Raw genomic sequence first — 26,175 nt, 5'->3', positions numbered from 1 at the left:
CCGCCTCGCTCTCTACCCAATCCCGTCTCGCTCTCTACCCAATCCCACCACACTCTCTCCCCAATCCCGTCGCACTCTCTACCCAATCCCACCACACTCTCCACCCAATCCTTCCTCGCTCTCTTCCCAATCTCGCCTCGCTCTCTACCCAATCCCGTCTCGCTCTCTACCCAATCCGACCACACTCTCTACCCAATACCGTTGCACTCTCTACCCAATCCCACCACACTCTCCACCCAATCCTACCTCGCTCTCTTCCCAATCCCACTTCGCTCTCTACCCAATCTCGCCTCGCTCTCTACCATCTACCACCTTGCTCTCTTCCCAATCCCACCTCGCTCTCTACCCAATCCCACGTCGATCTCTACCCAATCCCGCTTCGCTCTCTACCCAATCCCACCTCTCCCTTGACCCAATCCCGCCTCGCACTCTACCCAATCCCGCCTCGCTCTCTACACAATCCCGCCTCGCTCTCTACCCAATCCCGCCTCCCTCTCGACCCAATCCCACCACACTCTCCACCCAATCCCGTCTCGCTCTCCACCCAATCCCGCCTCGCTCTCTACCCAATCCCACCACAATCTCTACCCAATCCTGCCTCGCTCTCTACCCAATCCCACCTCGCTCTCTACCCAATCCCGTCTCGCTCTCTAACCAATCCCACCACACTCTCTACCCAATCCCGTCGCACTCTCTACCCAATCTCACCACACTCTCCACCCAATCCTACCTCGGTCTCTACCCAATCCCACCTCGCTCTCTACCCAATCCCACCTCGCTCTCTTCCCAATCCCACCACAATCTCTACCCAATCCCGCCTCGCTCTCTACCCAATCCCACCTCGCTCTCTACCCAATCCCGCCTCGCCGTCTACCCAATCCCACCGCAATCTCTACCCAATCCTACCTCGCTCTCTTCCCAATCCCACCTCGCTCTCTTCCCAATCCCACCTCGCTCTCTACCCAATCTCGCCTCGCTCTCAACCCTCTACCACCTTGCTCTCTTCCCAATCCCACCTCGCTCTCTTCCCAATCCCACCTAGATCTCTACCCAATCCCGCCTCGCTCTCTACCCAATCCCACCCCTCCCTTGACCCAATCCCGCCTCGCACTCTACCCAATCCCACCTCGCTCTCTACCCAATCCCACCTCGCTCTCTACCCAATCCCGCCTCACTCTCTACCCAATCCCGTCTCGCTCTCTTCCCAATCCCGCCTCGGTCTCGACCCAATCCCGTCTCACTCTCTACCCAATCCCACTTCGCTCTGTAGCGAATCCCGCCTCGCTCGCTACCCAATCCCGCCTCGCTCTCTACCCAATCCCGCCTCACAATCTACCCAATCCCACCTCGTTCTCGACCCAATCCCATCTCGCTCTCTACCCAATCCCGCCTCGCTCTCTACCCAATCTCACCTCGCTCTCTACCCAATCCTATTTCACTCTCTTCCCAATCCCGCCTCGCTCTCTACCCAATCCCTCCTCGCTCTCGACCCAATCCCGTCTTGCTCTCTACCCAATCCCACCTCACTCTCTACCCAATCACACCTCGCTCTGTACCCAATCCCGCCTCGCTCTCTACCCAATCCCGCCTCGCTCTCTACCCAATCCCACCTCGCTCTCTACCCAATCCCACCTCGCTCTCTTCCCAATCCCGCCTCGCTCTCTACCCAATCCCACCTCGCTCTCTACCCAATCCCACCTCACTCTCCACCGAATCCCGTCTCGCTCTCTACCCAATCCCACCTAGCTCTTGGCCCAATCCCATCTCACTCTCTACCCAATCCCACCACACACTCCACCCAATCCTGCCTCGCTCTCTTCCAAATCCCACCTCACTCTCTACCCAATCCCTCCTCGCTCTCTACCCAATCCCACCTCGCTCACTACCCAATCCCTCCTCGCCCTATACCCGATCCCACCTCGCTCTCTACCCAATCCCACCTCACTCTCCACCGAATTCCGCCTCGCTCTCTACCCAATCCCACCACACTCTCCACCCAATCCCGTCTCCCTCTCTACCCAATCCCACCTCGCTCTCTACCCAATCCCACCACAATCTCTACACAATCCCACCACGCTCTCTACCCAATCCCGCCTCGCTCTCTACCCAATTCCACCACACGCTCTACCCAATCCCACCACACTCTCTACCCAATCCCAACTCGCTCTCTTCCCAATCACGCCTCACTCTCCACCGAATCCTGCCTCACTCTGAACCCAATCCAGGCTCACACTCCAACGAATCCTGCCTCGCTCTCTACCCAATCCCGTCTCACACTCCACCCAATCCCACCTCGCTCTCTTCCCAATCCCACCTCGCTCGCTTCCCAATCCCACCTCGCTCTCTTCCCAATCCCACCTCGCCCTCTACCCAACACCCCTCCGCTCTCTTCCCAATCCCACCTCGCTCTCTTCCCAATCCCACATCGCTCTCTTCCCAATCCCACCTCGCTCTCTTTCCAATCCCACCTCGCTCTCTACCCATTCCCACCTCTCCCTTGACGCAATCCCGCCTCGCTCTCTACCCAATCCCGCCTCGCTCTCTACCCAATCCCGCCTCACTCTCTACCCAATCCCGCCTCGCTCTCTACCCAATCCCGCCTCGCTCTCTACCCAATCCCACCTCGCTCTCTACCCAATCCCACCTCGCTCTCTACCCAATCCCACCTCGCTATCTACCCTATCCCACCTCGCTCTCTACCCAATCCCACGTCGATCTCTACCCAATCCCGCCTAGCTCTCTACCCAATCCCACCTCTCCCTTGACCCAATCCCGCCTCGCTCTCTACACAATCCCGCCTCGCTCTCTACCCAATCCCGCTTCCCTCTCGACCCAATCCAACCTCGCTCTCTACCCAATCCCACCACACTCTCCATCCAATCCCGTCTCGCTCTCTACCCAATCCCGCCTCACTCTCTACCCAATCCCACCACAATCTCTACCCAATCCCGCCTCGCTCTCTACCCAATCCCACCTCGCTCTCTACCCAATCCCGTCTCGCTCTCTACCCAATCCCACCACACTCTCTACCCAATCCCGTCGCACTCTCTACCCAATCCCACCACACTCTCCACCCAATCCTACCTCGGTCTCTACACAATCCCACCTCGCTCTCTACCCAATCCCGCCTCACTCTCCACTGAATCCCGCCTCGCTCTCTACCCAATCCCAGCACACTCTCCACCCAATCCCGTCTCGCTCGCTACCCAATCCCACCTCGCTCTCTAACCAATCCCACCTCGCTCTCTACCCAATCCCACCACAATCTCTACCCAATCCCGCCTCGCGCTCTACCCAATCCCACCTCGCTCTCTACCCAATCCCGCCTCGCTCTCTACCCAATCCAACCATAATCTCTACCCAATCCTACCTCGCTCTCTTCCCAATCCCACCTCGCTCTCTAGCCAATCTCGCCTCGCTCTCTACCCTCTACCACCTTGCTCTCTTCCCAATCCCACCTCGCTCTCTTCCCAATTCCACCTAGATCTCTACCCAATCCCGCCTCGCTCTCTACCCAATCCCACCTCTCCCTTGACCCAATCCCGCCTCGCAGTCTACCCAATCCCACCTCGCTCTCTACCCAATCCCACCTCGCTCTCTACCCAATCCCGCCTCGCTCTCTACCCAATCCCGTCTCGCTCTCTTCCCAATCCCGCCTCGCTCTCTACCCAATCCCGTCTCACTCTCTACCCAATCCCACTTCGCTCTGTAGCGAATCCCGCCTCGCTCTCTACCCAATCCCTTCTCGCTCTCTACCCAATCCCACCACACTCTCTCCCCAATCCCGTCGCACTCTCTACCCAATCCCACCACACTCTCCACCCAATCCTTCCTCGCTCTCTTCCCAATCTCGCCTCGCTCTCTACCCAATCCCGTCTCGCTCTCTACCCAATCCGACCACACTCTCTACCCAATACCGTTGCACTCTCTACCCAATCCCACCACACTCTCCACCCAATCCTACCTCGCTCTCTTCCCAATCCCACCTCGCTCTCCACCCAATCTCGCCTCGCTCTCTACCCTCTACCACCTTGCTCTCTTCCCAATCCCACCTCGCTCTCTACCCAGTCCCACGTCGATCTCTACCCAATCCCGCCTCGCTCTCTACCCAATCCCACCTCTCCCTTGACCCAATCCCGCCTCGCACTCTACCCAATCCCGCCTCGCTCTCTACACAATCCCGCCTCGCTCTCTACCCAATCCCGCCTCCCTCTCGACCCAATCCCACATCGCTCTCTACCCAATCCCACCACACTCTCCACCCAATCCCGTCTCGCTCTCTACCCAATCCCGCCTCGCTCTCTACCCAATCCCACCACAATCTCTACCCAATCCCGCCTCGCTCTCTACCCAATCCCACCTCGCTCTCTACCCAATCCCGTCTCGCTCTCTACCCAATCCCACCGCACTCTCTACCCAATCCCGTCGCACTCTCTACCCAATCTCACCACACTCTCCACCCAATCGTACCTCGGTCTCTACCCAATCCCACCTCGCTCTCTACCCAATCCCACCTCGCTCTCTACCCAATCCCACCTCGCTCTCTTCCCAATCCCACCACAATCTCTACCCAATCCCGCCTCGCTCTCTACCCAATCCCACCTCGCTCTCTACCCAATCCCGCCTCGCTCTCCACCCAATCCCACCGCAATCTCTACCCAATCCTACCTCGCTCTCTTCCCAATCCCACCTCGCTCTCTTCCCAATCCCACCTCGCTCTCTACCCAATCTCGCCTCGCTCTCTACCCTCTACCACCTTGCTCTCTTCCCAATCCCACCTCGCTCTCTTCCCAATCCCACCTAGATCTCTACCTAATCCCGCCTCGCTCTCTACCCAATCCCACCCCTCCCTTGACCCAATCCCGCCTCGCACTCTACCCAATCCCACCTCGGTCTCTACCCAATCCCACCTCGCTCTCTACCCAATCCCACCTCGCTCTCTACCCAATCCCACCTCGCTCTCTTCCCAATCCCACCACAATCTCTACCCAATCCCGCCTCGCTCTCTACCCAATCCCACCTCGCTCTCTACACAATCCCGCCTCGCTCTCTACCCAATCCCACCGCAATCTCTACCCAATCCTACCTCGCTCTCTTCCCAATCCCACCTCGCTCTCTTCCCAATCCCACCTCGCTCTCTACCCAATCTCGCCTCGCTCTCTACCCTCTACCACCTTGCTCTCTTCCCAATCCCACCTCGCTCTCTTCCCAATCCCACCTAGATCTCTACCTAATCCCGCCTCGCTCTCTACCCATTCCCACCCCTCCCTTGACCCAATCCCGCCTCGCACTCTACCCAATCCCACCTCGCTCTCTACCCAATCCCACCTCGCTCTCTACCCAATCCCGTCTCGCTCTCTACCCAATCCCACCTAGATCTCTACCTAATCCCGCCTCGCTCTCTACCCAATCCCACCCCTCCCTTGACCCAATCCCGCCTCGCACTCTACCCAATCCCACCTCGCTCTCTACCCAATCCCACCTCGCTCTCTACCCAATCCCGCCTCGCTCTCTACCCAATCCCGTCTCGCTCTCTACCCAATCCCGCCTCGCTCTCTACCCAATCCCACCACAATCTCTACCCAATCCCGCCTCGCTCTCTACCCAATCCCACCTCGCTCTCTACCCAATCCCGTCTCGCTCTCTACCCAATCCCACCGCACTCTCTACCCAATCCCGTCGCACTCTCTACCCAATCTCACCACACTCTCCACCCAATCCTACCACGGTCTCTACCCAATCCCACCTCGCTCTCTACCCAATCCCACCTCGCTCTCTACCCAATCCCACCTCGCTCTCTTCCCAATCCCACCACAATCTCTACCCAATCCCGCCTCGCTCTCTACCCAATCCCACCTCGCTCTCTACACAATCCCGCCTCGCTCTCTACCCAATCCCACCGCAATCTCTACCCAATCCTACCTCGCTCTCTTCCCAATCCCACCTCGCTCTCTTCCCAATCCCACCTCGCTCTCTACCCAATCTCGCCTCGCTCTCTACCCTCTACCACCTTGCTCTCTTCCCAATCCCACCTCGCTCTCTTCCCAATCCCACCTAGATCTCTACCTAATCCCGCCTCGCTCTCTACCCATTCCCACCCCTCCCTTGACCCAATCCCGCCTCGCACTCTACCCAATCCCACCTCGCTCTCTACCCAATCCCACCTCGCTCTCTACCCAATCCCGCCTCACTCTCTACCCAATCCCGTCTCGCTCTCTACCCAATCCCGCCTCGCTCTCTACCCAATCCCGTCTCACTCTCTACCCAATCCCACTTCGCTCTGTAGCGAATCCCGCCTCGCTCGCTACCCAATCCCGCCTCGCTCTCTACCCAATCCCGCCTCACAATCTACCCAATCCCACCTCGTTCTCGACCCAATCCCATCTCGCTCTCTACCCAATCCCGCCTCGCTCTCTACGCAATCTCACCTCGCTCTCTACCCAATCCTATTTCACTCTCTTCCCAATCCCGCCTCGCTCTCTACCCAATCCCTCCTCGCTCTCGACCCAATCCCGTCTTGCTCTCTACCCAATCCCACCTCACTCTCTACCCAATCACACCTCGCTCTGTACCCAATCCCGCCTCGCTCTCTACCCAATCCCGCCTCGCTCTATACCCAATCCCACCTCGCTCTCTACCCAATCCCACCTCGCTCTCTTCCCAATCCCGCCTCGCTCTCTACCCAATCCCACCTCGCTCTCTACCCAATCCCACCTCACTCTCCACCGAATCCCGTCTCGCTCTCTACCCAATCCAACCTAGCTCTTGGCCCAATCCCATCTCACTCTCTACCCAATCCCACCACACACTGCACCCAATCCTGCCTCGCTCTCTTCCAAATCCCACCTCACTCTCTACCCAATCCCTCCTCGCTCTCTACCCAATCCCACCTCGCTCACTACCCAATCCCTCCTCGCTTTCTTCCAAATCCCACCTCGCTCTCTACCCAATCCCTCCTCGCCCTCTACCCGATCCCACCTCGCTCTCTACCCAATCCCACCTCACTCTCCACTGAATTCCGCCTCGCTCTCTACCCAATCCCACCACACTCTCCACCCAATCCCGTCTCGCTCTCTACCCAATCCCACCTCGCTCTCTACCCAATCCCACCACAATCTATACACAATCCCACCACGCTCTCTACCCAATCCCGCCTCGCTCTCTACCCAATTCCACCACACGCTCTACCCAATCCCACCACACTCTCTACCCAATCCCACCTCGCTCTCTACCCAATCACGCCTCACTCTCCACCGAATCATGCCTCACTCTCAACCCAATCCAGGCTCACACTCCAACGAATCCTGCCTCGCTCTCTACCCAATCCCGTCTCACACTCCACCCAATCCCACCTCGCTCTCTTCCCAATCCCATCTCGCTCGCTTCCCAATCCCACCTCGCTCTCTTCCCAATCCCACCTCGCCCTCTACCCAACACCCCTCCGCTCTCTTCCCAATCCCACCTCGCTCTCTTCCCAATCCCACATCGCTCTCTTCCCAATCCCACCTCGCTCTCTTTCCAATCCCACCTCGCTCTCTACCCATTCCCACCTCTCCCTTGACGCAATCCCGCCTCGCTCTCTACCCAATCCCGCCTCGCTCTCTACCCAATCCCGCCTCGCTCTCTACCCAATCCCGCCTCGCTCTCTACCCAATCCCACCTCGCCCTCTACCCAATCCCACCTCGCTCTCTACCCAATCCCACCTCGCTATCTACCCTATCCCACCTCGCTCTCTACCCAATCCCACCTCGCTCTCTACCCAATCCCACCTCGCTCTCGCCCCAATCCCACCTCGCTCTACCCAATCCCGTCTCGCTCTCTTCCCATTCCCGCCTCGCTCTCTACCCAATCCCGTCTCACTCTCTACCTAATCCCACTTCGCTCTGTAGCGAATCCCGCCTCGCTCTCTACCCAATCCCGCCTCGCTCTCTACCCAATCCCGCCTCAGAATCTACCCAATCCCACCTCGTTCTCGACCCAATCCCATCTCGCTCTCTACCCAATCCCGCCTCGCTCTCTACCCAATCTCACCTCGCTCTCTACCCAATCCTATTTCACTCTCTTCCCAATCCCGCCTCGCTCTCTACCCAATCCCTCCTCGCTCTCGACCCAATCCCGTCTTGCTCTCTACCCAATCCCACCTCACTCTCTACCCAATCACACCTCGCTCTGTACCCAATCCCACCTCGCTCTCTACCCAATCCCACCTCGCTCTCTTCCCAATCCCGCCTCGCTCTCTACCCAATCCCACCTCGCTCTCTACCCAATCCCACCTCTCTCTCCACCGAATCCCGTCTCGCTCTCTACCCAATCCCACCTAGCTCTTGGCCCAATCCCATCTCACTCTCTAGCCAATCCCACCACACACTCCACCCAATCCTGCCTCGCTCTCTTCCAAATCCCACCTCGCTCTCTACCCAATCCCACCTCACTCTCCACCGAATTCCGCCTCGCTCTCTACCCAATCCCACCATACTCTCCACCCAATCCCGTCTCGCTCTCTACCCAATCCCGCCTCGCTCTCTACCCAATCCCACCACAATCTCTACACAATCCCACCTCGCTCTCTACCCAATCCCGCCTCGCTCTCTACCCAATTCCACCACACGCTCTACCCAATCCCACCACACTCTCTACCCAATCCCACCTCGCTCTCAACCCAATCCAGGCTCACACTCCAACGAATCCTGCCTCGCTCTCTACCCAATCCCGTCTCACACTCCACCCAATCCCACCTCGCTCTCTTCCCAATCCCACCTCGCTCGCTTCCCAATCCCACCTCGCTCTCTTCCCAATCCCACCTCGCCCTCTACCCAACACCCCTCCGCTCACTTCCCAATCCCACCTCGCTCTCTTCCCAATCCCACATCGCTCTCTTCCCAATCCCACCTCGCTCTCTTTCCAATCCCACCTAGCTCTCTACCCATTCCCACCTCTCCCTTGACGCAATCCCGCCTCGCTCTCTACCCAATCCCGCCTCGCTCTCTACCCAATCCCGCCTCGCTCTCTACCCAATCCCGCCTCGCTCTCTACCCAATCCCGCCTCGCTCTCTACCCAATCCCACCTCGCTCTCTACCCAATCCCACCTCGCCCTCTACCCAATCCCACCTCGCTCTCTACCCAATCCCACCTCGCTATCTACCCTATCCCACCTCGCTCTCGCCCCAATCCCACCTCGCTCTACCCAATCCCGTCTCGCTCTCTTCCCATTCCCGCCTCGCTCTACCCAATCCCGTCTCGCTCTCTTCCCATTCCCGCCTCGCTCTCTACCCAATCCCGTCTCACTCTCTACCTAATCCCACTTCGCTCTGTAGCGAATCCCGCCTCGCTCTCTACCCAATCCCGCCTCGCTCGCTACCCAATCCCGCCTCAGAATCTACACAATCCCACCTCGTTCTCGACCCAATCCCATCTCGCTCTCTACCCAATCCCGCCTCGCTCTCTACCCAATCTCACCTCGCTCTCTACCCAATCCTATTTCACTCTCTTCCCAATCCCGCCTCGCTCTCTACCCAATCCCTCCTCGCTCTCGACCCAATCCCGTCTTGCTCTCTACCCAATCCCACCTCACTCTCTACCCAATCACACCTCGCTCTGTACCCAATCCCACCTCGCTCTCTACCCAATCCCACCTCGCTCTCTTCCCAATCCCGCCTCGCTCTCTACCCAATCCCACCTCGCTCTCTACCCAATCCCACCTCTCTCTCCACCGAATCCCGTCTCGCTCTCTACCCAATCCCACCTAGCTCTTGGCCCAATCCCATCTCACTCTCTAGCCAATCCCACCACACACTCCACCCAATCCTGCCTCGCTCTCTTCCAAATCCCACCTCGCTCTCTACCCAATCCCACCTCACTCTCCACCGAATTCCGCCTCGCTCTCTACCCAATCCCACCATACTCTCCACCCAATCCCGTCTCGCTCTCTACCCAATCCCGCCTCGCTCTCTACCCAATCCCACCACAATCTCTACACAATCCCACCTCGCTCTCTACCCAATCCCGCCTCGCTCTCTACCCAATTCCACCACACGCTCTACCCAATCCCACCACACTCTCTACCCAATCCCACCTCGCTCTCAACCCAATCCAGGCTCACACTCCAACGAATCCTGCCTCGCTCTCTACCCAATCCCGTCTCACACTCCACCCAATCCCACCTCGCTCTCTTCCCAATCCCACCTCGCTCGCTTCCCAATCCCACCTCGCTCTCTTCCCAATCCCACCTCGCCCTCTACCCAACACCCCTCCGCTCATTTCCCAATCCCACCTCGCTCTCTTCCCAATCCCACATCGCTCTCTTCCCAATCCCACCTCGCTCTCTTTCCAATCCCACCTCGCTCTCTACCCATTCCCACCTCTCCCTTGACGCAATCCCGCCTCGCTCTCTACCCAATCCCGCCTCGCTCTCTACCCAATCCCGCCTCGCTCTCTACCCAATCCCGCCTCGCTCTCTACCCAATCCCACCTCGCCCTCTACCCAATCCCACCTCGCTCTCTACCCAATCCCACCTCGCTATCTACCCTATCCCACCTCGCTCTCTACCCAATCCCACCTCGCTCTCTACCCAATCCCACCTCGCTCTCGCCCCAATCCCACCTCGCTCTACCCAATCCCGTCTCGCTCTCTTCCCATTCCCGCCTCGCTCTCTACCCAATCCCGTCTCACTCTCTACCTAATCCCACTTCGCTCTGTAGCGAATCCCGCCTCGCTCTCTACCCAATCCCGCCTCGCTCTCTACCCAATCCCGCCTCAGAATCTACCCAATCCCACCTCGTTCTCGACCCAATCCCATCTCGCTCTCTACCCAATCCCGCCTCGCTCTCTACCCAATCTCACCTCGCTCTCTACCCAATCCTATTTCACTCTCTTCCCAATCCCGCCTCGCTCTCTACCCAATCACTCCTCGCTCTCGACCCAATCCCGTCTTGCTCTCTACCCAATCCCACCTCACTCTCTACCCAATCACACCTCGCTCTGTACCCAATCCCACCTCGCTCTCTACCCAATCCCACCTCGCTCTCTTCCCAATCCCGCCTCGCTCTCTACCCAATCCCACCTCGCTCTCTACCCAATCCCACCTCTCTCTCCACCGAATCCCGTCTCGCTCTCTACCCAATCCCACCTAGCTCTTGGCCCAATCCCATCTCACTCTCTAGCCAATCCCACCACACACTCCACCCAATCCTGCCTCGCTCTCTTCCAAATCCCACCTCGCTCTCTACCCAATCCCACCTCACTCTCCACCGAATTCCGCCTCGCTCTCTACCCAATCCCACCACACTCTCCACCCAATCCCGTCTCGCTCTCTACCCAATCCCGCCTCGCTCTCTACCCAATCCCACCACAATCTCTACACAATCCCACCTCGCTCTCTACCCAATCCCGCCTCGCTCTCTACCCAATTCCACCACACGCTCTACCCAATCCCACCACACTCTCTACCCAATCCCACCTCGCTCTCAACCCAATCCAGGCTCACACTCCAACGAATCCTGCCTCGCTCTCTACCCAATCCCGTCTCACACTCCACCCAATCCCACCTCGCTCTCTTCCCAATCCCACCTCGCTCGCTTCCCAATCCCACCTCGCTCTCTTCCCAATCCCACCTCGCCCTCTACCCAACACCCCTCCGCTCACTTCCCAATCCCACCTCGCTCTCTTCCCAATCCCACATCGCTCTCTTCCCAATCCCACCTCGCTCTCTTTCCAATCCCACCTCGCTCTCTACCCATTCCCACCTCTCCCTTGACGCAATCCCGCCTCGCTCTCTACCCAATCCCGCCTCGCTCACTACCCAATCCCGCCTCGCTCTCCACCCAATCCCGCCTCGCTCTCTACCCAATCCCACCTCGCTCTCTACCCAATCCCACCTCGCTCTCTACCCAATCCCGCCTCGCTCTCTTCCCAATCCCACATCGCTCTCTTCCCAATCCCACCTCGCTCTCTACCCAATCCCACCTCGCTCTCTACCCAATCCCACCTCGCTATCTACCCTATCCCACCTCGCTCTCTACCCAATCCCACCTCGCTCTCTACCCAATCCCACCTCGCTCTCGCCCCAATCCCACCTCGCTCTACCCAATCCCGCCTCGCTCTCTACCCAACCCCGTCTCGCTCTGTACCCAATCCCGCCTCGCTCTCTACCCAATCCCACCTCGTTCTGTACCCAATCCCACTTCGCTCTGTAGCGAATCCCGCCTCGCTCGCTACCCAATCCCGTCTCACTCTCTACCCAATCCCACTTCGCTCTGTAGCGAATCCCGCCTCGCTCTCTACCCAATCCCGCCTCACAATCTACCCAATCCCACCTCGTTCTCGACCCAATCCCATCTCGCTCTCTACCCAATCCCGCCTCGCTCTCTACGCAATCTCACCTCGCTCTCTACCCAATCCTATTTCACTCTCTTCCCAATCCCGCCTCGCTCTCTACCCAATCCCTCCTCGCTCTCGACACAATCCCGTCTTGCTCTCTACCCAATCCCACCTCACTCTCTACCCAATCACACCTCGCTCTGTACCCAATCCCGCCTCGCTCTCTACCCAATCCCGCCTCGCTCTCTACCCAATCCCACCTCGCTCTCTACCCAATCCCACCTCGCTCTCTTCCCAATCCCGCCTCGCTCTCTACCCAATCCCACCTCGCTCTCTACCCAATCCCACCTCACTCTCCACCGAATCCCGTCTCGCTCTCTACCCAATCCAACCTAGCTCTTGGCCCAATCCCATCTCACTCTCTACCCAATCCCACCACACACTCCACCCAATCCTGCCTCGCTCTCTTCCAAATCCCACCTCACTCTCTACCCAATCCCTCCTCGCTCTCTACCCAATCCCACCTCGCTCACTACCCAATCCCTCCTCGCTTTCTTCCAAATCCCACCTCGCTCTCTACCCAATCCCTCCTCGCCCTCTACCCGATCCCACCTCGCTCTCTACCCAATCCCACCTCACTCTCCATCGAATTCCGCCTCGCTCTCTACCCAATCCCACCACACTCTCCACCCAATCCCGTCTCGCTCTCTACCCAATCCCACCTCGCTCTCTACCCAATCCCACCTCGCTCTCTACCCAATCCCACCTCGCTCTCTACCCAATCCCGCCTCGCTCTCTTCCCAATCCCACATCGCTCTCTTCCCAATCCCACCTCGCTCTCTACCCAATCCCACCTCGCTCTCTACCCAATCCCACCTCGCTATCTACCCTATCCCACCTCGCTCTCTACCCAATCCCACCTCGCTCTCTACCCAATCCCACCTCGCTCTCGCCCCAATCCCACCTCGCTCTAACCAATCCCGCCTCGCTCTCTACCCAACCCCGTCTCGCTCTGTACCCAATCCCGCCTCGCTCTCTACCCAATCCCACCTCGTTCTGTACCCAATCCCACTTCGCTCTGTAGCGAATCCCGCCTCGCTCGCTACCCAATCCCGTCTCACTCTCTACCCAATCCCACTTCGCTCTGTAGCGAATCCCGCCTCGCTCGCTACCCAATCCCGCCTCGCTCTCTACCCAATCCCGCCTCACAATCTACCCAATCCCACCTCGTTCTCGACCCAATCCCATCTCGCTCTCTACCCAATCCCGCCTCGCTCTCTACGCAATCTCACCTCGCTCTCTACCCAATCCTATTTCACTCTCTTCCCAATCCCGCCTCGCTCTCTACCCAATCCCTCCTCGCTCTCGACCCAATCCCGTCTTGCTCTCTACCCAATCCCACCTCACTCTCTACCCAATCACACCTCGCTCTGTACCCAATCCCGCCTCGCTCTCTACCCAATCCCGCCTCGCTCTCTACCCAATCCCACCTCGCTCTCTACCCAATCCCACCTCGCTCTCTTCCCAATCCCGCCTCGCTCTCTACCCAATCCCACCTCGCTCTCTACCCAATCCCACCTCACTCTCCACCGAATCCCGTCTCGCTCTCTACCCAATCCAACCTAGCTCTTGGCCCAATCCCATCTCACTCTCTACCCAATCCCACCACATACTCCACCCAATCCTGCCTCGCTCTCTTCCAAATCCCACCTCACTCTCTACCCAATCCCTCCTCGCTCTCTACCCAATCCCACCTCGCTCACTACCCAATCCCTCCTCGCTTTCTTCCAAATCCCACCTTGCTCTCTACCCAATCCCTCCTCGCCCTCTACCCGACCCCACCTCGCTCTCTACCCAATCCCACCTCACTCTCCACCGAATTCCGCCTCGCTCTCTACCCAATCCCACCACACTCTCCACCCAATCCCGTCTCGCTCTCTACCCAATCCCACCTCGCTCTCTACCCAATCCCACCACAATCTCTACACAATCCCACCACGCTCTCTACCCAATCCCGCCTCGCTCTCTACCCAATTCCACCACACGCTCTACCCAATCCCACCACACTCTCTACCCAATCCCACCTCGCTCTCTACCCAATCACGCCTCACTCTCCACCGAATCCTGCCTCACTCTCAACCCAATCCAGGCTCACACCCCAACGAATCCTGCCTCGCTCTCTACCTAATCCCGTCTCACACTCCACCCAATCCCACCTCGCTCTCTTCCCAATCCCACCTCGCTCGCTTCCCAATCCCACCTCGCTCTCTTCCCAATCCCACCTCGCCCTCTACCCAACACCCCTCCGCTCTCTTCCCAATCCCACCTCGCTCTCTTCCCAATCTCACATCGCTCTCTTCCCAATCCCACCTCGCTCTCTTTCCAATCCCACCTCGCTCTCTACCCATTCCCACCTCTCCCTTGACGCAATCCCGCCTCGCTCTCTACCCAATCCCGCCTCGCTCTCTACCCAATCCCGCCTCGCTCTCTACCCAATCCCGCCTCGCTCTCTACCCAATCCCACCTCGCCCTCTACCCAATCCCACCTCGCTCTCTACCCAATCCCACCTCGCTATCTACCCTATCCCACCTCGCTCTCTACCCAATCCCACCTCGCTCTCTACCCAATCCCACCTCGCTCTCGCCCCAATCCCACCTCGCTCTACCCAATCCCGTCTCGCTCTCTTCCCATTCCCGCCTCGCTCTCTACCCAATCCCGCCTCGCTCTCTACCCAATCCCGCCTCACAATCTACCCAATCCCACCTCGTTCTCGACCCAATCCCATCTCGCTCTCTACCCAATCCCGCCTCGCTCTCTACGCAATCTCACCTCGCTCTCTACCCAATCCTATTTCACTCTCTTCCCAATCCCGCCTCGCTCTCTACCCAATCCCTCCTCGCTCTCGACCCAATCCCGTCTTGCTCTCTACCCAATCCCACCTCACTCTCTACCCAATCACACCTCGCTCTGTACCCAATCCCGCCTCGCTCTCTACCCAATCCCGCCTCGCTCTCTACCCAATCGCACCTCGCTCTCTACCCAATCCCACCTCGCTCTCTTCCCAATCCCGCCTCGCTCTCTACCCAATCCCACCTCGCTCTCTACCCAATCCCACCTCACTCTCCACCGAATCCCGTCTCGCTCTCTACCCAATCCAACCTAGCTCTTGGCCCAATCCCATCTCACTCTCTACCCAATCCCACCACATACTCCACCCAATCCTGCCTCGCTCTCTTCCAAATCCCACCTCACTCTCTACCCAATCCCTCCTCGCTCTCTACCCAATCCCACCTCGCTCACTACCCAATCCCTCCTCGCTTTCTTCCAAATCCCACCTTGCTCTCTACCCAATCCCTCCTCGCCCTCTACCCGACCCCACCTCGCTCTCTACCCAATCCCACCTCACTCTCCACCGAATTCCGCCTCGCTCTCTACCCAATCCCACCACACTCTCCACCCAATCCCGTCTCGCTCTCTACCCAATCCCACCTCGCTCTCTACCCAATCCCACCACAATCTCTACACAATCCCACCACGCTCTCTACCCAATCCCGCCTCGCTCTCTACCCAATTCCACCACACGCTCTACCCAATCCCACCACACTCTCTACCCAATCCCACCTCGCTCTCTACCCAATCACGCCTCACTCTCCACCGAATCCTGCCTCACTCTCAACCCAATCCAGGCTCACACCCCAACGAATCCTGCCTCGCTCTCTACCTAATCCCGTCTCACACTCCACCCAATCCCACCTCGCTCTCTTCCCAATCCCACCTCGCTCGCTTCCCAATCCCACCTCGCTCTCTTCCCAATCCCACCTCGCCCTCTACCCAACACCCCTCCGCTCTCTTCCCAATCCCACCTCGCTCTCTTCCCAATCTCACATCGCTCTCTTCCCAATCCCACCTCGCTCTCTTTCCAATCCCACCTCGCTCTCTACCCATTCCCACCTCTCCCTTGACGCAATCCCGCCTCGCTCTCTACCCAATCCCGCCTCGCTCTCTACCCAATCCCGCCTCGCTCTCTACCCAATCCCGCCTCGCTCTCTACCCAATCCCACCTCGCCCTCTACCCAATCCCACCTCGCTCTCTACCCAATCCCACCTCGCTATCTACCCTATCCCACCTCGCTCTCTACCCAATCCCACCTCGCTCTCTACCCAATCCCACCTCGCTCTCGCCCCAATCCCACCTCGCTCTACCCAATCCCGTCTCGCTCTCTTCCCATTCCCGCCTCGCTCTCTACACAATCCCGTCTCATTCTCTACCTAATCCCACTTCGCTCTGTAGCGAATCCCGCCTCGCTCTCTACCCAATCCCGCCTCGCTCTCTACCCAATCCCGCCTCAGAATCTACCCAATCCCACCTCGTTCTCGACCCAATCCCATCTCGCTCTCTACCCAATCCCGCCTCGCTCTCTACCCAATCTCACCTCGCTCTCTACCCAATCCTATTTCACTCTCTTCCCAATCCCGCCTCGCTCTCTACCCAATCCCTCCTCGCTCTCGACCCAATCCCGTCTTGCTCTCTACCCAATCCCACCTCACTCTCTACCCAATCACACCTCGCTCTGTACCCAATCCCACCTCGCTCTCTACCCAATCCCACCTCGCTCTCTTCCCAATCCCGCCTCGCTCTCTACCCAATCCCACCTCGCTCTCTACCCAATCCCACCTCTCTCTCCACCGAATCCCGTCTCGCTCTCTACCCAATCCCACCTAGCTCTTGGCCCAATCCCATCTCACTCTCTAGCCAATCGCACCACACACTCCACCCAATCCTGCCTCGCTCTCTTCCAAATCCCACCTCGCTCTCTACCCAATCCCACCTCACTCTCCACCGAATTCCGCCTCGCTCTCTACCCAATCCCACCACAATCTCTACACAATCCCACCTCGCTCTCTACCCAATCCCGCCTCGCTCTCTACCCAATCCCACCACAATCTCTACACAATCCCACCTCGCTCTCTACCCAATCCCGCCTCGCTCTCTACCCAATTCCACCACACGCTCTACCCAATCCCACCACACTCTCTACCCAATCCCACCTCGCTCTCAACCCAATCCAGGCTCACACTCCAACGAATCCTGCCTCGCTCTCTACCCAATCCCGTCTCACACTCCACCCAATCCCACCTCGCTCTCTTCCCAATCCCACCTCGCTCGCTTCCCAATCCCACCTCGCTCTCTTCCCAATCCCACCTCGCCCTCTACCCAACACCCCTCCGCTCACTTCCCAATCCCACCTCGCTCTCTTCCCAATCCCACATCGCTCTCTTCCCAATCCCACCTCGCTCTCTTTCCAATCCCACCTCGCTCTCTACCCATTCCCACCTCTCCCTTGACGCAATCCCGCCTCGCTCTCTACCCAATCCCGCCTCGCTCACTACCCAATCCCGCCTCGCTCTCTACCCAATCCCGCCTCGCTCTCTACCCAATCCCACCTCGCTCTCTACCCAATCCCACCTCGCTCTCTACCCAATCCCGCCTCGCTCTCTTCCCAATCCCACCTCGCTCTCTACCCAATCCCACCTCGCTCTCTACCCAATCCCACCTCGCTATCTACCCTATCCCACCTCGCTCTCTACCCAATCCCACCTCGCTCTCTACCCAATCCCACCTCGCTCTCGCCCCAATCCCACCTCGCTCTACCCAATCCCGCCTCGCTCTCTACCCAACCCCGTCTCGCTCTGTACCCAATCCCGCCTCGCTCTCTACCCAATCCCACCTCGTTCTGTACCCAATCCCGCCTCGCTCTCTACCCAATCCCGCCTCACTCTCTACCCAATCCCACCTCGCTCTCTACCCAATCCCGTCTCGCTCTCTACCCAATCCCGCCTCGCTCTCTACCCAATCCCGCCTCGCCCTCTACCCAATCCCGTCTCGCTCGCTACCCAATCCCGCCTCACTCTCTACCCAATCCCACCTCGCTCTCTACCCAATTGCGACTCGCTCTCTACCCAATCCCGTCTCGCTCTCTACCTAAACCCGCCTCACTCTCTACCCGATCACGCCTCGCTCTCTACCCATTCCCATCTCGCTCTTTAACCAATCCTATCTCACTCTTTACCCAATCCTGTCTCACTCTCTACCCAATCCCGCCTCTCCCGTGACCCAATCCCGCCTCTCTCTCCATGTTGTCTTATATTCTTTGTCTCTTGATGAATTTTCCCTCTCCTCACTCCGATGCTCCATTGTGTATTCTAGCCCTTACCAGCTGATTGGACACGTCTGCATGGTCTTTCCTCGTCATCCCTTCACCTATAGCTGACTTCATCAGGCGGGAAAGCGAGGGGAGTACGTTGATTGGTGGATATATCTGGAGATGAAACAAACAGACTTGCAGGGAGATGTAGCAATCGGTGAGGTCTCATCGTACTGTTAACAGGACTGAATCCATCCAGTGACAGGTCTGCACACTCTGAGCACGGTCAGGATAGCTGTTTTCAATCTACCCAGCTCTCATTCACATTCAATGGCATCACCATCTCTGAATCCCCCATGATCAAAATCCTGGGGGTTACCATTGATTAGAAACTGAACTGAGCCAGCCACATTAATACTGTGGCTGCCAGGACAGGTCAGAACCGAGGAATCCTGCAGTGAGTAACTCCCCTCCTGACCCCCCAAAGCCTGTCCACCATCTACAAGCACAAGTCAGGAGTGTAATGGAACACTCTCCACTTGCCTGGATGAGAGCAGCTCCAACAACACTCAAGAAGCTCGACACCATCCAGGACAAAGCAGCCGCTTGAATGGAACAAACAAAGAACAAAGAAATGTACAGCACAGGAACAGGCCCTTCGGCCCTCCAAGCCCGTGCCGACCATGCTGCCCGACTAAACTACAATCTCCTACACTTCCTGGGTCCGTATCCCTCTATTGAATGAAATGAAAATCGCTTATTGCCACAAGTAGACTTCAAATGAAGTTACTGTGAAAAGCCCCTAGTCGCCACATTCCGGCGCCTGTTCGGGGAGGCTGTTACGGGACTGTTATTCCCATCCTACTCATGTATTTGTCAAGATGCCCCTTAAATGTCACTATCGTCCCTGCTTCCACCACCTCCTCCGGTAGCGAGTTCCAGGCACCCACTACCCTTTGTGTAAAAACTTGCCTCGTACATCTCCTCTAAACCTTTACCTCACACCTTAAACCTATGCCGCCTAGTAATTGACCCCTCTACCCCGGGGAAAAGCCTCTGACTATCCACTCTGTCTATGCCCCTCATAATTTTGTAGACCTCTATCAGGTCGCCCCTCAACCTACTTCGTTCCAGTGAGAACAAACCAAGTTTATTCAGCCACTCCTCATAGCTAATGCCCTCCATACCAGGCAACATCCTGGTAAATCTCTTCTGCACCCTCTCTAAAGCCTCCACATCCTTCTGGTAGTGTGGCGGCCAGAATTGAACAATGTACTCCAAGTGTGGCTTAACTAAGGTTCTATACAGCTGCAACATGACTTGCCAATTCTTATACTCAATGCTCCGGCCAATGAAGGCAAGCATGCCGTATGCCTTCTTGACTACCTTCTCCACCTGTGTTGCCCCTTTCAGTGACCTGTGGACCTGTACACCTAGATCTCTCTGACTTTCAATACTCTTGAGGGTTCTACCATTCACTGTATATTCCCTACCTGCATTAGACTTTCCAAAATGCATTACCTCACATTTGTCCGGATTAAACTCCATCTGCCATCTCTCTGCCCAAGTCTCCAAACAATCTAAATCCTGCTGAATCCTCTGACAGTCCTCATCGCTATCCCCAATTCCACTAACCTTTGTGTCGTCTGCAAACTTACTAATCAGACCAGTTACATTTTACTCCAAATCATTTATATATACTACAAACAGCAATGGTCCCAGCACTAATCCCTGCAGAACACCACTGGTCACAGCCCTCCAATTAGAAAAGCATCCTTCCATTGCTACTCTCTGCCTTCTATGACCTAGCCAGTTCTGTATCCACCTTGCCAGCTCACCCCTGAACCCGTGTGACTTCACCTTTTGTACTAGTCTACCAGGAGGGACCTTGTCAAAGGCCTTACTGAAATCCATACAGACAACATCCACTGCCCTACCTGCATCAATCATCTTTATGACCTCCTCGAAAAACTCTATCAAGTTAGTGAGACACGACCTCCCCTTCACAACACCATGCTGCCTCTCACTAATACGTCCATTTGCTTCCAAATGGGAGTAGATCCTGTCTCGAAGAATTCTCTCCAGTAATTTCCCTACCACTGAAGTAAGGCTCACCGGCCTGTAGTTCCCCGGATTATCCTTGCTACCCCTCTTAAACAGAGGAACAACATTGGCTATTCTCCAGTCCTCCGGGACATCACCTGAAGACGGTGAGGATCCAAAGATTTCTGACAAGGCCTCAGCAATTTCCTCTCCAGCCTCCTTCAGTATTCTGGGGTAGATCCCATCAGGCCCTGGGGACTTATCTACCTTAATATTTTTTAAGATGCCCAACACCTCGTCTTTTTGGATCTCAGTGTGACCCAGGCTATCTACACACCCTCCTCCAGACTCAACATCTACCAATTCCTTCTCTTTGGTGAATACTGATGCAAAGTATTCATTTGTACCTCGCCCATTTCCTCTGGCTCCACACATAGATTCCCTTGCCTATCCTTCAGTGGGCCAACCCTTTCCCTGGCTACCCTCTTGCTTTTTATGTACGTGTAAAAAGCCTTGGGATTTTCCTTAACCCTATTTGCCAATGACTTTTCGTGACCCCTTCTAGCCCTCCTGACTCCTTGCTTAAGTTCCTTCCTACTTTCCTTATATTCCACACAGGCTTCGTCTGTTCCCAGCCTTTTAGCCCTGACAAATGCCCCCTTTTTCTTTTCTTTTACTAACGCTCCTCCTTCCACAAACATTCACTCCCTCCACCACCGACGAACAGCGACAGCCGTGTGGACCATCTACAAGATGCTCTGCAGTAACTCACCAAAGTTCCTCAGACAGCACCTTCCAAACCCACGCCCACTACCACCTAGAAGGGCAAGAGCAGCAGATACCTGGGAGAGGGGCTTTATCGAATTAACTGAATGTAAATTCCTCAGTTTTAATGGCGAGATTTGTAATCAAGTCTCCAGATCATTACATCGGACCTGTGGATAGCCACAATGCTACTGTGCCAGACCTAAAAAGGCAGAATCACAAGGAAGACTAAATAGATAGTTCTTTCAAAGAGCTAGCACAGATAGAAGGGCCAAACTGCCTTTTTCCCCCTTGTCTGATTCTATGATTAATGTATAATGTGGAGCTGAGGATATTTGAGAACAATCAGAAGAATTAGCAGAGGTGGAATGGTCCCTGAATGCCCAAGTCAATGTTTCCAAAACACTCTCCCTGGAGTAAATGCAGCTGATTGACATGGGGGTAGGTTCTGGGAGTTTGGACCTGACACAGAGTTAGATTTACTGTGTGGACATTGTCGTGTCCTCAGCATTGTTACCGATTGTCAGCGAGCAAAGAGCTGCAGAGAAACACAGGTTATTTGACCTCATTCCCACACCGTCTCCTCTCCCCCTTCCCCACTCACCCCCTCCCATCCCCACCCCTTCCCCACCCCCTCCCCATCCCACCCCCTCCCATCCCCACCCTCCCCACCCCCTCCCCATCACACCTCCTCCCCACCCCCTCCCATCCCTAGCCCCTCCCCACCACCTCGCCTCCCCACCCCCTCCCCACCCCCTCCCATCCCACCCTCTACCCACCCCCTCCCCATCCCACCCCCTCCTCACCCCCTCCCCACCCCCTCCCCCTCCCCACCCTCTCCCCACCCCCTCCCCATCCCACCCCCTCCTCACCTCCACCCCACCACCTCCCATCCCATCAAAACCCACTTCCCATTCCCAATCCCTCCCCATCCTCACCCCCTCCCCACCCACTCCCACCCCATCAAAACCCCCTTCCCATTCCCACCGCCTCCCATCCCCACCCTAACACCCCCTCCCCACCCCCTCCCCTTCCCCCTCCCCACACCCTCCCCTCCCCACCCCCTCCCCATCCCCTCCCCACCCCCCTCCCAACCCCCTTCCCATTCTGCCCCTCCACCCAAAACTGCCACCCTTCCCATCCTGCCCCTCTCCTCAAAACCGCCCCCCTTCCCATCCTGCCCCACTCCCCAATCCCACCCTCCTTCCCATCCTGCCCCTTCCCCAATCCCACCCTCCTTCTCATCCTGCCCCTCTCCCCAACACTGCCCCACTTCCCATCCTGCCCCTCTCCCCAACACCGCCCTCCTTCCCATACTGCCCCTCTCCCCAACATCGCCCCCTTCCCATCCTGCTCCTCTCCTCAACATCGCCCCCTTCCCATCCTGCCCCTCTCCCCAACACCGCCCCCCTTCCCATCCTGCCCCTCTCCCCAACACTGCCCCCCTTCCCATCCTGCCCCTCTCCCCAATTCCACCCTCCTTCCCATCCTGCCCCTCTCCCCAACACCGTCCCCCTTCCCATTCTGGCCCTCTCCCCAACACCATCCTCTTCCCATTCTGGCCCTCTCCCCAATCCCCCCCCCCCTTCCCATCCTGCCCCTCGCCCCAATCCCCCCCTTCCCATCCTGCCCCTCTCCATAATTCCACCCTCCTGCCCATCCTGCCCCTCACCCCAACACCGCCCCTTCCCATCCTGCCCCCCTCCCCAATCCCACCCTCCTTCCCATCCAGCCCCTCTCTCCAACAATGCCGCCTTCCCATCCTGCCCCACTCCCCAATCCCAACCCCCTTCCCATCCTGCCCCTCTCCCCAATCCCAGCCACCCTTCCCATCCTGCCCCTCTCGTCAACATCGCCCTACTTCCCATCCTGCCCCTCTCCCCAACACCGCCGCTTCCCATCCTGCCCCTCTCCCCAACACTGCCCCCTTCCCAATCTGCCCCTTCCCCAACTCCGCCCGCTTCCCATTCTGCCCGTCTCCCCAATCCCACCCTCCCTCCCATTCTACCCCTCTCCTCAACACCGCCCCCTTCCCATCCTGCCCCTCTCCCCAATCCCACCCTCCTTCCCATCCTACCCCTCTCCCCAACACCGCCCCCTTCCCATCCTGCCCCACTCCCAAACACTGCCCCCCTTCCCATCCTGCCCCTCTCCCCAACACTGCCCCCTTCCCATCCTGCTCCTCTCCCCAATCCCTCCCTCCTTCCCATCCTGCCCCACTCCCAAACATTGCCCCCTTCCCATCCTGCCCCTCTCCCCAATCCCAACCTCCTTCCCATCCTGCCCCTCTCCCGAACACCACCCCCTTCCCATCCTGCCCCTCTCCCCAATCCCACCCTCCTTCCCATCCTACCCCTCTCCCCAACACCGCCCCCTTCCCATCCTGCCCCACTCCCAAACACTGCCCCCCTTCCCATCCTGCCCCTCTCCCCAACACTGCCCCCTTCCCATCCTGCTCCTCTCCCCAATCCCACCCCTCTTCCCATCCTGCCCCTCTCCCGAATGCCAACCTCCATCCCAACCTGCCCCTCTCCTTACCATCGCCCCCCTTCCAATCCAGCCCCTCTCCCCAACACCGCCCTTCTTCACATCCTGCCCCTCTCCCCAACACCGCCCTCCCTCCCATTCTACCCCTCTCCTCAACACCGCCCCCTTCCCATCCTGCCCCTCTCCCCAATCTCTCCCTCCTTCCCATCCTGCCCCTCTCCCCAACACCGCCCTGCTTCCCATCCTGCCCCACTCCCAAACATCGCCCCCTTCCCATCCTGCCCCTCTTCCCAATCCCTCCCTCCTTCCCATCCTGCCCCACTCCCAAACATCGCCCCCATCCCATCCTGCCCCTCTCCCCAATCCCAACCTTCCCATCCTGCCCCTCTCCCCAATCCCACCCTCCTTCCCATCCTACCCCTCTCCCCAACACCGCCCCCCTTCCCATCCTGCCCCACTCCCAAACACCGCCCCCATTCCCATCCTGCCCCTCTCCCCAACACTGCCCCCTTCCCATCCTGCCCATCTCTCCAATCCCATCCTCCTTCCCATCCTGCCCCTCTCCTCAAAACCACCCTCCTTCCCATCCTGCCCCTCTCCCCAATCCCACCCCTCTTCCCATCCTGCCCCTCTCCCTAATGCCACCCTCCTTCCCATCCTGCCCCTCTCCTTACCATCGCCCCCTTCCAATTCTGCCCCTCTCCCCAACACCGCCCTTCTTCACATCCTGCCCCTCTCCCCAACACCGCCCTCCTTCCTATCCTGCCCCTCTCCCCAACACCGCCCCCCTTCCCATCCTGCCCCTCTCCCCAACACCGCCCTCCTTCCTATCCTGCCCCTCCCCCCAACACCGCCCCCCCTCCCATCCTGCCCCTCTCCCCAACACCGCCCTCCTTCCCATCCTGCCCCTCTCCCCAACACCGCCCCCTTCTCATCCTGCCCCTCTCCCCAACACTGCCCTCCTTCCCATCCTGCCCCTCTCCCCAACACCGCCCTGCTTCCCATCCTGCCCCACTCCCAAACATCGCCCCCTTCCCATCCTGCCCCTCTCCCCAATCCCAACCTTCCCATCCTGCCCCTCTCCCCAATCCCACCCTCCTTCCCATCCTACCCCTCTCCCCAACACCGCCCCCCTTCCCATCCAGCCCCACTCCCAAACACCGCCCCCATTCCCATCCTGCCCCTCTCCCCAACAATGCCCCCTTCCCATCCTGCCCATCTCTCCAATCCCATCCTCCTTCCCATCCTGCCCCTCTCCTCAAAACCACCCTCCTTCCCATCCTGCCCCTCTCCCCAATCCCACCCCTCTTCCCATCCTGCCCCTCTCCCTAATGCCACCCTCCTTCCCATCCTGCCCCTCTCCTTACCATCGCCCCCTTCCAATTCTGCCCCTCTCCCCAACACCGCCCTTCTTCACATCCTGCCCCTCTCCCCAACACCGCCCTCCTTCCTATTCTGCCCCTCTCCCCAACACCGCCCCCCTTCCCATCCTGCCCCTCTCCCCAACACCGCCCTCCTTCCTATCCTGCCCCTCCCCCCAACACCGCCCCCCCTTCCCATCCTGCCCCTCTCCCCAACACCGCCGCCTTCTCATCCTGCCCCTCTCCCCAACACCGCCCTCCTTCCCATCCTGCCCCTCTCCCCAACAACGCCCCCTTCCCATCCTGCACCTCTCCCCAACACCGCCCTCCTTCCCATCCTGCCCCTCTCCCCAACACCGCCCTCCTTCCCATCCTGCCCCTCTCCCCAACACCGCCCCCTTCCCATCCTGCCCCTCTCCCCAACACCACCCTCCTTCCCATCCTGCCCCTCTCCCCAACACCGCCCCCCCTTCCCATCCTGTCCCTCTCCCCAACACCGCCTTCCTTCCCATCCTGCCCCTCTCCCTAATGCCACTCTCCTTCCCATCCTGCCCCTCTCCTTACCATCGCCCCCCTTCCCATCCTGCCCCTCTCCCCAACACCGCCCCCCCTTCCCATCCTGCCCCTCTCCCCAACACCGCCCTCTTCTCATCCTGCCCCTCTCCCCAACACCGCCCCCCTTCCCATCCTGCCCCTCTCCCCAACACCGCCCTCGTTCCTATCCTGCCACTCTCCTTCACATCGCCCCCTTCCCATCCTGCCCCTCCCCCCAACACCGCCCCCCCTTCCCATCCTGCCCCTCTCCCCAATCCCACCCCCCTTCCCATCCTGCTCCTCTCCTGAACATCGCCCCCTTCCCATCCTGCCCCTCTCCTCAAAACCACCCTCCTTCCCATCCTGCCCCTCTCCCCAATCCCACCCCTCTTCCCATCCTGCCCCTCTCCCTAATGCCACCCTCCTTCCCATCCTGCCCCTCTCCTTACCATCGCCCCCTTCCAATTCTGCCCCTCTCCCCAACACCGCCCTTCTTCACATCCTGCCCCTCTCCCCAACA

The 26,175-nt window shown here is 58.3% G+C and overlaps 1 protein-coding gene across 1 annotated transcript in view; it reads right to left on the bottom strand.

The window, feature by feature from the left end:
* LOC140409338 (V-type proton ATPase subunit B-like) overlaps window positions 1–26,175 on the bottom strand; it is a 246,072-nt gene that overhangs the window by 21,121 nt on the left and 198,776 nt on the right. The window contains exon 12 of the mRNA XM_072497752.1: window positions 18,535–18,639. Within this exon, the coding sequence (XP_072353853.1) occupies window positions 18,535–18,639 (105 nt within the window). The remainder of the gene's footprint in view (window positions 1–18,534; window positions 18,640–26,175) is intronic.

The sequence above is a fragment of the Scyliorhinus torazame genome, chromosome 3 (assembly GCF_047496885.1).
Source record: "Scyliorhinus torazame isolate Kashiwa2021f chromosome 3, sScyTor2.1, whole genome shotgun sequence".
Classification (NCBI taxonomy): Eukaryota; Metazoa; Chordata; class Chondrichthyes; order Carcharhiniformes; family Scyliorhinidae; genus Scyliorhinus; species Scyliorhinus torazame.
The sequence above is the reverse complement of the archived record's forward strand: the minus strand, read 5'-3'. Positions and strand labels throughout refer to the sequence as shown.